At 42.6% G+C, this 12265-nt stretch overlaps 1 protein-coding gene across 7 annotated transcripts in view; it reads left to right on the top strand.

Moving 5' to 3' along the window:
* Positions 1 to 12265, top strand: part of NSD3 (nuclear receptor binding SET domain protein 3) — a 170540-nt gene that overhangs the window by 49879 nt on the left and 108396 nt on the right. For all 7 annotated transcript variants that reach the window (XM_056570934.1, XM_056570939.1, XM_056570938.1 and 4 more), the window contains exons 3-4: positions 10724 to 10886; positions 11025 to 11179. In XM_056570934.1, the coding sequence (XP_056426909.1) occupies positions 10724 to 10886; positions 11025 to 11179 (318 nt within the window). The remainder of the gene's footprint in view (positions 1 to 10723; positions 10887 to 11024; positions 11180 to 12265) is intronic.

Here is a 12265-nt window from a genome sequence, read left to right as displayed (position 1 = left end):
GACACGGACAGAGGTGTCAGCAGAGAGCACTGCGGTCAGATTGGAAAGAACTACACAACTTCCTCTGTAGTATACAGTAGCTGATAAGTACTGGAAGGATTAAGATTTTTTAATAGAAGTCATTTACAAGTCTGTTTAACTTTCTGGAGCCAGTTGATACAACAACATTTTTTTCCACCAGAGTACCCCTTTAACTCGAAGGGAGGGTGCTGCAAGCAGATTCTCCATAGTGTGAATGGAGCCTTAGTGTAAATGCACACACAGAGGATTTGCTTTCATCTGTAGTGAAGATTTTGCTGCAGATCCATCAATAATCCTTAATGGGGGGGGGGGGGGGGGGTGTACAGCCTTAGCCAATCATAGCTCCTCTCACACACTGAACTGCTCTGGGCTGTGTGCAGCAGAGTGAGGGAGGAAGTTCTCCCCTGTATGGCTTCAGATGATGTCACACCTGCTGGGGAACGCCCCTTCCCAGTCTGTGAATCTGACTGAGCAGAAAATACAGAGCAATATCAAGGTAGAAAACTAAACCATAATAAAAAAAAATAAAGGCAGGGGGTGGTTTATCATGATGGGGCAGTGAACTGGGAGGATTATAAAATGTAACAAGATCATGAGAGGTACTCTTTAAGCAAATAGGGCAGGATCTCTGGGCACATGCGCCAATGCTGTTCAACTTGTTTTGTCTTTTATTGATCGAGCTGCATTTGCATGCCCCAGTGTGTGTGTAGTCCTAGAATAAACAATGGAAGCAAACTTTCTATTAAAGAAGAACTCCGGGAAACGGTATTATTCTTTTTGCTTACACAGTGCAGCATAGAGATCATCTTGTGTATTCCTTGTGCTAACCTATTTAAGCTGATGTGGCAGGCTTCGTTCTTTAGCCATGCTGATTTATATTTCCACGCTGAAATGGCTTCCTAATTATGCCTACGTTTCCCTTGATGCCTCTGTCTTTGCACAGAGAGAGGGGGTGGAGTCTCATCATTATAATTTACCTGACTCTGCTTTTGCTGTAGGTTACCCATGGGAACTGATTACACATAAACGGACTGGTGTCAGTCGCACTGTGCAGTTTTAAGTTTTTTTTTTTTTTAGATATTAAAGGGTTTCTCCACCATAAGGTGATTTTAGTAGGTACCTGGCAGACAGTAATGGACATGTTTAGGAAGGATCTGAGCTTGTATTGGGGCTAAATGGCTATGTTGTGAGATTACCATAACACTGTGGCTAGCTTTTTGTGAGCTTGTATTTCCTGTTTGACATGTTTTTTATTTATTTATTTATTTTTTACTACAATTCCCATAATTCCATTTTCCTCCCTCTCACACATCAGCCACCCCACCCATTGAAACAAAAGACCTGTGGTTTTCAATCAGGATGCCTACAGCTGTTGCATTAGTTGCAGATAGATCCCTCCACCCATTGAAGCAGACAGGCTCCCTGTCATCAGCTGACAAGTTGATGTCAGGTCTCGGCCGCATTGCAAGCTGGGAAAAATCCGAGACAGCAGTCATTTTGTATGCTGGTAAAAATAAATATTGGAGTGAAAATCACAGAAGAATTGTGAGAAAACCGTCACTTACAGGTACAGACACTATATTATGAACTACACTAACTGTACAGCCCCTGTAGCATAGTCAAATAAAAAAAAATCCTGGAATACCCCTTTAAGGTGACTGTACACTTTCGCGTTTGGCTGAACACTCGTACCGCTGATGGCTATTCCCTCCGGATGTCCCCAGAGACATACTTGCTTGGCTGGCATATGTTCTCAATGGGGAGTGGAGAAAAGTCAGCTGCCAGACACCTCCGGCTTATTTAGGCAAAATGTATGCATTTTTGCTTGAATTTCGTATTTTTCCAGCATTCGTGTAATTTGAGTGGAGTTCCGCTTATTTTCCGGATGAATTCTGCATGATTCCACAGTAGGCTTCATTGAATTCTCAAAATTTAACAGACATTGTTAAAACGTATCACTCATTTCATCGTATTAAAAACCACCAAATTAACACTGTGCATAAATACCCAAAATAATAAGTGGAGACATAATACTTTTATTTTTTTTTCCTCACGGCTCCAAATCCAGGAGAACAGATAATAAAGATATAGAGAAATCTGAAACCACTGTCACTATAGACATAATATGCACTCCTTATGGATTCTCGGTGTGCATACTATCTGGAAGGCAACAGGTAATATTTGCACATGTTCCCAACGCTTTTCTGTCCACATAGATATTATCAACAAATATGGGGACGTCTTCAGGGGAATCTAGTGCCACCAGATACAGTGTAATTAACAAAACTGGATACTACTAGGGTGGATCTGTATAAATCATAGATGCGCTCCTAAATACACTCCTCTATACAGTTACACTCGTCGGCATCACATGGCTGCTGGATCATCCTATTCGGGGGCATCCCGGTATATAGGCAAGAGTTGAGTGAACCTACAGTAATTTGGCTCGTAGCGAACATCGCAGCTCGGCTGTTGATTACTTTAGTCTGCATAAATTAGTTCAGCTTTCCATGGGCTCTGGTTGCCTGGAAAAGTCCGGTATGACAGTGTTAGGTCTCCTAGGACTGTATCCATCGGCATCACATGGCTGCTTGATAGTCCTATTCGGGGGCATCCTGTGATATAGGCATCAATCCCAGTAAGTTGTATAGGAAAACCAGTTTTTAATGCTGAGTAGAGATGAGCGAACTTACAGTAAATTCGATTCGTCACGAACTTCTCAGCTCGGCGGTTGCTGACTTTTCCTGCATAAATTTAGTTCAGCTTTCCGGTGCTCCGGTAGGCTGGAAAAGGTGGATATAGTCCTAGGAAAGAGTCTCCTAGGACTGTATCCACCTTTTCCAGCCCACGGGAGCACCTGAAAGCTGAACTAATTTATGCAGGATAAGTCATCAACTGCCGAGCCGAGAAGTTTGTGACGAATCGAATTTACTGTAAGTTCGCTCATCTCTAATGCTGAGCAGTGTACTGACTGAGTCCTGTAGTGGCAGGATTGCGGGGAAGTGTCCCAGCGTGCCGATGCAGCTCGTGGTGAAACCGTCCGGCTTCACCACGAGCAGCATCGGCACGCCGGGACACTTCCCCGCAATCCTGCCACTACAGGACTCTCAACTGCTCAGCATTAAAAACTGGTTTTCCTATACAACTTACTGGGATTGATGCCTATATACTGGGATGCCCCCGAATAGGATGATCCAGCAGCCATGTGATGCCGACGAGTGTAACTGTATAGAGGAGTGTATTTAGGAGTGCATCTATGATTTATACAGATCCACCCTAGTAGTATCAAGTTTTGTTAAAGGGGTATTCCAGGAAAAAACTTTCTTTTTTTTGTATCAACTGGCTCTAGAAAGTTAAACAGATTTGTAAATTATTTCTATAAAAAAATCTTAATCCTTTCAATAATTATCAGCTGCTGAAGTTGAGTTGTTGTTTTCTGTCTGACAACAGTGCTCTCTGCTGACATCTCTGCTTGTCTCGGGAACTGCACAGAGTAGAAGAGGTTTGCTACGGGGATTTGCTTCTAAATTGGGCGGTTCCCGAGACACGTGTCATCAGAGAGGCCTTAGACAGAAAAGAACAACTCAACTTCAGAAGCTCATAAGTACTGAAAGGATGAAGATTTTTTAATAGAAGTAATTTACAAATCTGTTTAACTTTCTGGAGCCAGTTGATATATATCTATCTAAGTTTTTTTTCTTCTGGATAACCCCTTTAATTACACTGTAGCTGGTGGCACTAGATTCCCCTGAAGACGTCTCCATATTTGTTGATATCTATGTGGACAGAAACGCGTTGGGAACATGTGCAAATATTACCTGTTGCCTTCCAGATAGTATGCCCACCGAGAATCCATAAGGAGTGCATATTATGTCTATAGTGACAGTGGTTTCATGTTTCTCTATATCTTTATTATCTGTTCTCTTGGATTTGGAGCCGTGAGAAAAATAAAAAAAATGTATCATATGTCTCCACTTATTATTTTGGGTATTTATGCACCGTGTTAATTTGTTGGTGTTTAGTGCGCTGAAATAAATATGTTTTAACGAAGCCCCTTAGTTTACATTTTGAGCTTATTAATAGTCTGTGGCGTCTGCATCAGGTGACTGTGTAGCTTTTACCTTTGACACAACTTCTATTGCTTCATTGAATTCACAAGTTAAATTCTGCACGCATTCCACGCCAATTCCGCATTCAAGCCCCATTGACTTCCATTGGATTCCAAAGCCGAATTGCGCAAAAATATAAGACAAAACTTATATTTTTGCTAAATGTTAGCTGCAGAAATTCTGCAGTGTCAATGGGACTGCGGAATCCCATTGACGTGTATTGGCTAGAAATTCTGGTGGAAATTCTTCTGTGGGAACATAGCCGAACTGTTGGATCGTAGAACCAAGAATTTTGAAATCCTAAGGGTCTATTCACACTGCGGAATTCCACCTCAAATTAAAGGCCAGAGACTTCTATGGGTTTCCGCTCTCCCATTCACACTTCTGAATTTCCGCAAGCGGAAATTCAGAAGTGTGAATGGGAGAGCGGAATCCCATAGAAGTCTATGGCCTTTAATTTGAGGCGGAATTCCGCAAGCGGAAATTCTGCAGTGTGAATAGTAGAGATGAGCGAACTTACAGTAAATTCGATTCGTCATGAACTTCTCGGCTCGGCGGTTGCTGACTTTTCCTGCATAAATTAGTTCAGCTTTCCGGTGCGCCAGTGGGCTGGAAAAGGTGGATACAATCCTAGGAAAGAGTCTCCTAGGACTGTATCCACCTTTTCCAGCCCACGGGAGCACCTGAAAGCTGAACTAATTTATCCAGGAAAAGTCATCAACTGCCGAGCCGAGAAGTTCGTGACGAATCGAATTTACTGTAAGTTCGCTCATCTCTAGTGAATAGACCCGAACATTCCTGATCCTTCTTTTCCCCCAACATCTGCCCTCAGAAGAGATGAGACGGCCCCGAACACGTTAGATGGTCCGCTGGCCCTTCAGAAATCTGCTGACGTTCTTCAAGCTTTGAACTTTAATGGCCTTTCCCTACGGTCCTATGAAGGATCTGACATTTGGGTCTCACACCAGTGATCATAATGATCATAAAGAACCATTCATGGTGCATCTTCCCTATGTCCTGGCTCCTAAAAGGATGTACTCAACGCCTGTAGTCTACAAAGCTTTGGGTGTGAACCCGATTTTACTATTTTTTGGACTCCTCCCTAAACTTTTGACTTATAAAAGTGACTTTACCCGCTCTGACTTGTTTGTGTTTCGACAGATCATTTCATAATTGTTGGCAAAAAACTGGGCCTTATGCCCGTAATCCAGCGTGACTCAATGTGTAGGTTACTGCTGACCCATCACTATAAAGCCAGTCAGTCAACCAGCAAGGTCTGCGCCGGTGCCACCCATAGTATCATCTGGCCACGTGGTAAGAACAATGCTGGAAAAGCCATATTACTTCTTCCCAGCACTCCCCCATGCCTGTAGGTGGCCAGGAAGCCGAAAGCATCCAAAGCTTGGTAGTTACAGAATTTGCATAACTTGGACTTTAATGGAAGTTGTGCAAAATTTTGTAGCCCCTCGAGCTACTCTGACATGCTGGGAGTTGTAGTTTTTTTGTAACAGCTGGAGGCACACTGGTTTAATGTGTGATAGAAAGTGATCAGTCCTTGATCAGCTGACTTTCTTGAACTATAGGATGACATTATCACCTATCAGATCTGGGCTGCTCCCAAACCCCTCCCCTCCCAGCTCTGTATACTGCTGCTACTATCAATATGGGATCAGAATATATAGTATTTATACACCTCCCCTCCCAGATCTGTATACTGCTGCTGCTATCATTATGGGATCAAAATATACAGTAGTTATACATCTCCACTCTTAGCTCTGTCTGTATACTGCTGCTGCTATCTCTATGGGATCAGAATATATAGTATTTATATTATACACTTCCCCTCCCAGCTCTGTATACTGCTGCTGCTATCATTATGGGATCAGAATATACAGTAGTTATACATCTCCACTCTTAGCTCAGTCTGTATACTGCTGCGACTTTCTCTATGGGATCAGGGTATGTATATATATATAGTAGTTATACATCTCCCCTCTCAACTCTAGCTGTATACTGCTGCTGCTATCTCTATGGGATCAGAATATATAGTATTATACCCCTCCCCTCCCAGATATGTATACTGCTTCTACTATTTCTATGGGATCAGGATATATAGTAGTAGTTTAACACCTCCCCTCAGGCTCTATCTGTATACTGCTGCTGCTATCTTTATGGCATCAAGATATGTAGTAGTTATACACCTCCCCACCAGCTCTATGGGGACATTTATCATTGAGTTTACCCCTTTTTTCCTGTTTATTTTTCGGCGCACAAATTTGTGCAGTGTCTGTTATCACGTCTTTTTTGTGCGTCTTGTTTGGTGGAGCATTTACCGAAATTTTCTACGTGTTCGTGCACAATGGAGGGAAAAATACAGTGGACACAAATTTATTAAAGGGGTACTCCGCTGCTCAGCGTTTGGAACAAACTGAGCTCGTGATGTCATAGCCCCGCCCCTCATGATGTCACACCCCGCCCCCTCAATGCAAGTCTATGGGAGGGGGCGTGGCTCCCCTCCCATATACTTGCATTGAGGGGGCGGGGCTATGATGTCACGAGCTGCCGGCTCCAGCAATCGGAACAGTTTGTTCTAAACGCTGAGCAGCGGAGTACCCCTTTTAAAGGGGTACTCCGGTGAAAACCTTTTTTCTTTTAAATCAACTGGTGGCAGAAAGTTAAACATATTTGTAAATTACTTCTATTAAAAAATCTTAATCCTTCCTGTACTTATTAGCTGCTGAATACTACAGAGGAAATTCTTTTCTTTTTGGAATGCTCTCTGATGACATCACAAGCACAGTTCTCTCTGCTGACGTTATTATAATAATAATAACGCTTTATTTATTGTTGTCCTTAGTGGGATTTGAACCCAAGTCCCCAGCACTGCAAGGCAGCAGTGCTAACCACTGAGCCACCATGCTGCCCTTAGTATACATCTGCTATGCACGGTTGCTAAAATGGACAGAGATGTCAGCAGAGAGCACTGTGATGTCATCAATGTTCCAAAAAGAAAGGAATTTCCTCTGTAGCATTCAGCAGCTAATAAGTACTGGAAGGATTAAGATTTTTTAATAGAAGCAATTTACAAATATGTTTAACTTTCTGCCACCAGTTGATTTAAAAGAAAAAAGGTTTTCACCGGAGTACCCCTTTAATAAATTCGTCACATGTGGTGATTTCTATGTTTCCGCATAATTAATCACAGACCGTGCGCAGGGTTGATACATTTTGTGCAGACGCGCAAAAAAATAGAAACACTAACTAAGGTTTAAAAGATTTCTAACACAAACCATCAATGATAAATCTCCCCTATCTGTATACTATTGCTAATATCTCTGAGATCTGGATATATAGTAGTTATATAGACCCTCTCCTATTGCTCTATCTTTATACTGCAGCTACGGTCTCTAGAATCAGGATACTGTGTGTATATATATATATATATATATATATACATACAGTGATACTTACAATGGTCTCAACATACAATAGTTTCAACATACAATGGTCTTTTCTGTACCATCGTAAGTTGAAACCAGACTCAACATTCAATGTACGGACAGTCCAGATCTGTGATACCTGTCAATGGCTGGAAGAACCGACCAATCATAATGGGCATTCACTGGTAAAACCCCTGTATTACTGAAGCGTATGCACTAACTGGTGTCTGGTAATGCCCCCTACAGTACAGGGAGGTATTACATGTTCTGTACACTTTACCTGTACCAGGGTTACCTGCTCCTTTGGACACCAGGTGAAGGCGGCTCCATTACTTTTTAGGATACTCTCCTCTACATAGACCAGTGTTTCCCAAGCAGGGTGGCCCCAGCTGTTGCAAAACTACAACACCCAGCATGCCCGGACAGCCGTTGGCTGTCCGGGCATGCTGGGAGTTGTAGTTTTGCAACAGCTGGGGCCACCCTGCTTGGGAAACACTGACATAGACAGTGATTTACAGCTCCCAGCAGATCTTTCTTAATTTTATATGTAAGAATTTGCTTTATCTATATTAGTTATCTACTTATTTTTCTTTAATCCTCACTTTTTCCTATTTTTGGATGACATTTTGGTGGCTTCAGAACCAATTACCAGGTTTCCATAGTGCTCTGGTCTCAACATACAATGGTTTCAACATACAATGGTCGTCCTGGAACCAATTAATATTGTAACTTGAGGGACCACTGTGTATATATATATATATATATATATATATACACACATGTATTAGATTACACCTCCCATTAGGCTGTGTACACATGCTGATTTTTGCCACATTTTTTCTCTTTGCCAGGGTATTTTACCATAATTGTGCAAATCCCGGTAAAAATGAAGTCAACTTACATCGATTCTGGCCCAAAAAAAGCCACAACGCAGTAAAAATGTGTGAAAAATGCAGTAAGAATTCAACATGTGAACACAGCCGACATACAGCGCCTTAATTGTGATTATAGGTCAAATCACTTTCCCCTCATCGTAATTCTAATAAGAAAATCACATAGTGCGAACTGACACCAATCCGCTTATGTTAGTTAGGTGAACTGTAATGATGAGACTCCACTACCTCTCTGTGCAAGGACAGAGGCATCATGGGAAACGTAGGCATAATTAGGAAACCATTTCAGCCTGGAAATTAAAAATCGGCACGGCTGAAAAACGCCTGCCACATCAGCTAAAATAGGTTGGCACAAGGAATACACAAGAAGCTCTCTATGTTGCACTATGTAAGCAAAATGAATAATACTATTTGGAGACTGCGCTGTAGGGAGTGAGTGGTAGAACACATGTCTGCAGGTCAGGAGGGGTTTGCAGTCTGTAACAGTGGTGACACATAGGCCTGCAATGGGGCTGTATACTCAAAGCTCTTGGATATTTGCAAAATTGCTTATATTGTTTATATTTAGATGCATTAAAGGGGTATTCCAGGCAAAACCTTTTATATATATATATATATATATATATATATATATCTCAACTGGCTCTGGAAAGTTAAACAGATTTGTAAATTACTTCTATTAAAAAATCTTAATCCTTTCAATAGTTATTAGCTTCTGAAGTTTTCTGTCTAACTGCTCAATGATGATGTCACGTCCCGGGAGCTGTGCATGATGGGAGAATATCCCCATAGGAACTGCACAGCTCCCGGGAAGTGAGTCATCATTGAGCAGTAAACAACAACTGAACTTCAGAAGCTAATAACTATTGGAAGGATTAAGATATTTTAATAGAAGTAATTTACAAATCTGTTTAACTTTCCGGAGCCAGTTGATATATATATAAAAAAAAGTTTTGGCCTGGAATACCCCTTCTGCAATCTGCTGTTTTGAGCCCTGGCTCTCCATCACGGGGGCGCGTCACGACCCCCACCCCCTCCATATAGCTCCATGGGAGAGCTGTTCGGCAATCTTTGGCTCTCCCATAGAGCTATATGGAGGGGGCGTGGTGGCCCACGCTTCGGGCGGGAGTCGTGTGGCGCCCCTGTGATGGAGAGCCGGGGCTCCAAACAGCAGATTGTGGGGGGCCCCAGCGCTCGGACCCCATGCGATCTTAAACTTATCACCTATCCAAAAGCGATAAGCCATGATACTTATTCTTTAAGAACTTACAAAGTCTAATACAGGATCCTAGGGATGATCTATATTTTAGATAGAGACAAAGAAAGACAATAGTCTAACAAGAATTTAAGAAGCTGGAGGACTGTATCTAAAATAAATATCATCCCTAGGATCCTGTATTCGACTTTGTTAGTTCTTAAAGGAAAAGTGTCATGGCTTATCCCCTTCGGGGGATAAGATCGCTTGGGGTCCGAACACTGGGCCCCCCCGACGTCTGTTTGGAGCCCCGGCTCTCCATCACAGGGGCGCGTCACAACCCCCGCCCGAAGTGTGGGCCACCACGCCCCCTCCATATAGCTCTATGGGAGAGCCAAAGGTTGCCGAACAGCTCTCCCATGGAGCTATATGGAGGGGGTGGGGGTTGTGATACGGCCCTGTGATGGAGAGCCAGGGCTCCAAACAGCAGATTTGGGGGGAGGGTCCCACAGTAATCTAAAACTTCGGATAGGGATACGTATTTTTTTTTGATACTTATTCTTTAAGGTTTGCTTGTTCAGTTTTCTTCTGTTCATGAAGTTTTCTTCTTAAAGGGGTTCTCTGCCCCTTGACATCTTATCCCCTATCCAAAAGATAAGGGATTAGATGTCTGATTGCAGGGGGGCCACCGCTGGGAACCCCCGCAATAAACAGTATGATTAGAATGCTGGGTCCCCGCAGCAGGACACATGATGCCACACCCCCTCCATTCATATCTATGGGAGGGGGCGTGACGGACAGGCATGGACAGGGAAGTTCGGAATCGCTTGTGAACATAGCCTAAATATCACTTTAAAAATAACTTTTGGCATGTTGTAGGTAAATGCTAAACATTTTGATTCCTTTAGGACTGAGTGTTGAGACCCCGACCGATCACTAGAACAAACCAGGAGACCAGTCACGTGGATAGAGAGTCCCCACTTGTTCTAGTGATCATTTGGCCCCTACCAAAAAGGTAAAGAGTTACAGAACAAACCCTCTACCTCACTATGTTCTCTTCCCCAGGCTCCGCACTCGCCCGTCTCTCCGCTCCTCTCAGAGGTCAGGACTGGTGTTTGGTTTCATGTCGGTGATTTGGTCTGGTCCAAAGTGGGAACGTACCCTTGGTGGCCGTGTATGGTGTCCTGTGACCCTCAGCTTCATGTACACAGCAAGATCAATACCAGAGGTAAGAGAGTGCGTGTAGGTGTCGTCTCCTGATGTACAAGCTGTTATCCCTATATATTGGGGTAACCCCCTGCACTATGTATGGTGGTAAACCTCCTAGTGAGCTGTACTGCAGACACAATCGTTTCCTCCCCTCCAGGTGCCCGTGAATACCATGTACAGTTCTTCAGCAATGAACCGGAGCGAGCCTGGGTGCACGAGAAGCGCATGCGGGAGTATCGGGGCCAGAAGCAGTACGAGCAGCTGGTGGCTGAAGACTCCGCCAAGGTTGTCAACCAGTCCGAGAGACTTAAGGTGCCTTTATTTATCTCTTTCTCTATGTCTAATGTAAAAGAAATCCTAAAATTATTTTATCTACATCTTGTCCAAATTTTTGGAGGTTACTTCTATTTAAAAATCTTAATTCTCTAGTACTTATCAGCTGCTGTATACTTCAGAGGAAGTTGTGTAGTTCTTTTTAGTCTGACCACAGTGCTCTCTGCTGCCACCTCTGTCCATGTCAGGAACTGTCCAGAGTACTGTGGGCTGACAGAAAAGAACTACACAACTTCCTCTGTAGTACACAGCAGCGGACAGTTCCTGACATGGACAGAGGTGTCAGCAGAGAGCACTGTGGTCAGACAGAAAAGAAATTCAAAAAGAAAAGAACTTCCTGTGGAACATACAGCAGCTGATAAGTACTGGAAGGGTTAAGATTTTTAAATAAAAGTAGTTTATAAACCTGTTTAACTTTCTGGCACCAGTTGGTTTCAAAAAAAATAAATTTCACCAGAGTACCCCTTTAAGGATGACATCACAGTGCCATTTTATAGCTGCAAGTATTTTTTCTGAATCCTATATCATCTGGCTAGGTTCATACTGTGCAATGAAATTCTGTAAGGGTCCTTTCACCCGGGCTGATTTTCCTGCTGTTTTTATGCTCCGTATTTGCTGCAGATTTTACTACCATTGACTTTAAAGGGGTTATCCAGGAAAAAACTTTTTTTTTATATATCAACTGACTCCAGAAAGTTAAACAGATTTGTAAATTACATCTACTAAAAAATCTTAATCCTTTCAGTACTTATGAGCTGCTGAAGTTGAGTTGTTCTTTTCTGTCTAAGTGCTCTCTGATGACACGTGTCTCGGGAACCGCCCAGTTTTGAAGCAAATCCCCATAGCAAACCTCTTCTACTCTGTGCAGTTCCCGAGACAAGCAGAGATGTCAGCAGAGAGCACTGTTGCCAGACAGAAAACTCAACTTCAGCAGCTGATAATTATTGAAAGGATTAAAGGGGTACTCCGGTGAAAACCTTTTTTCTTTTAAATCAACTGGTGGCAGAAAGTTAAACATATTTGTAAATTACTTCTATTAAAAAATCTTAATCCTTCCAGTACTTA

The sequence above is a fragment of the Hyla sarda genome, chromosome 4 (assembly GCF_029499605.1).
Source record: "Hyla sarda isolate aHylSar1 chromosome 4, aHylSar1.hap1, whole genome shotgun sequence".
NCBI lineage: Eukaryota > Metazoa > Chordata > Amphibia > Anura > Hylidae > Hyla > Hyla sarda.
This window is presented reverse-complemented; position numbering and strand designations above follow the sequence as displayed.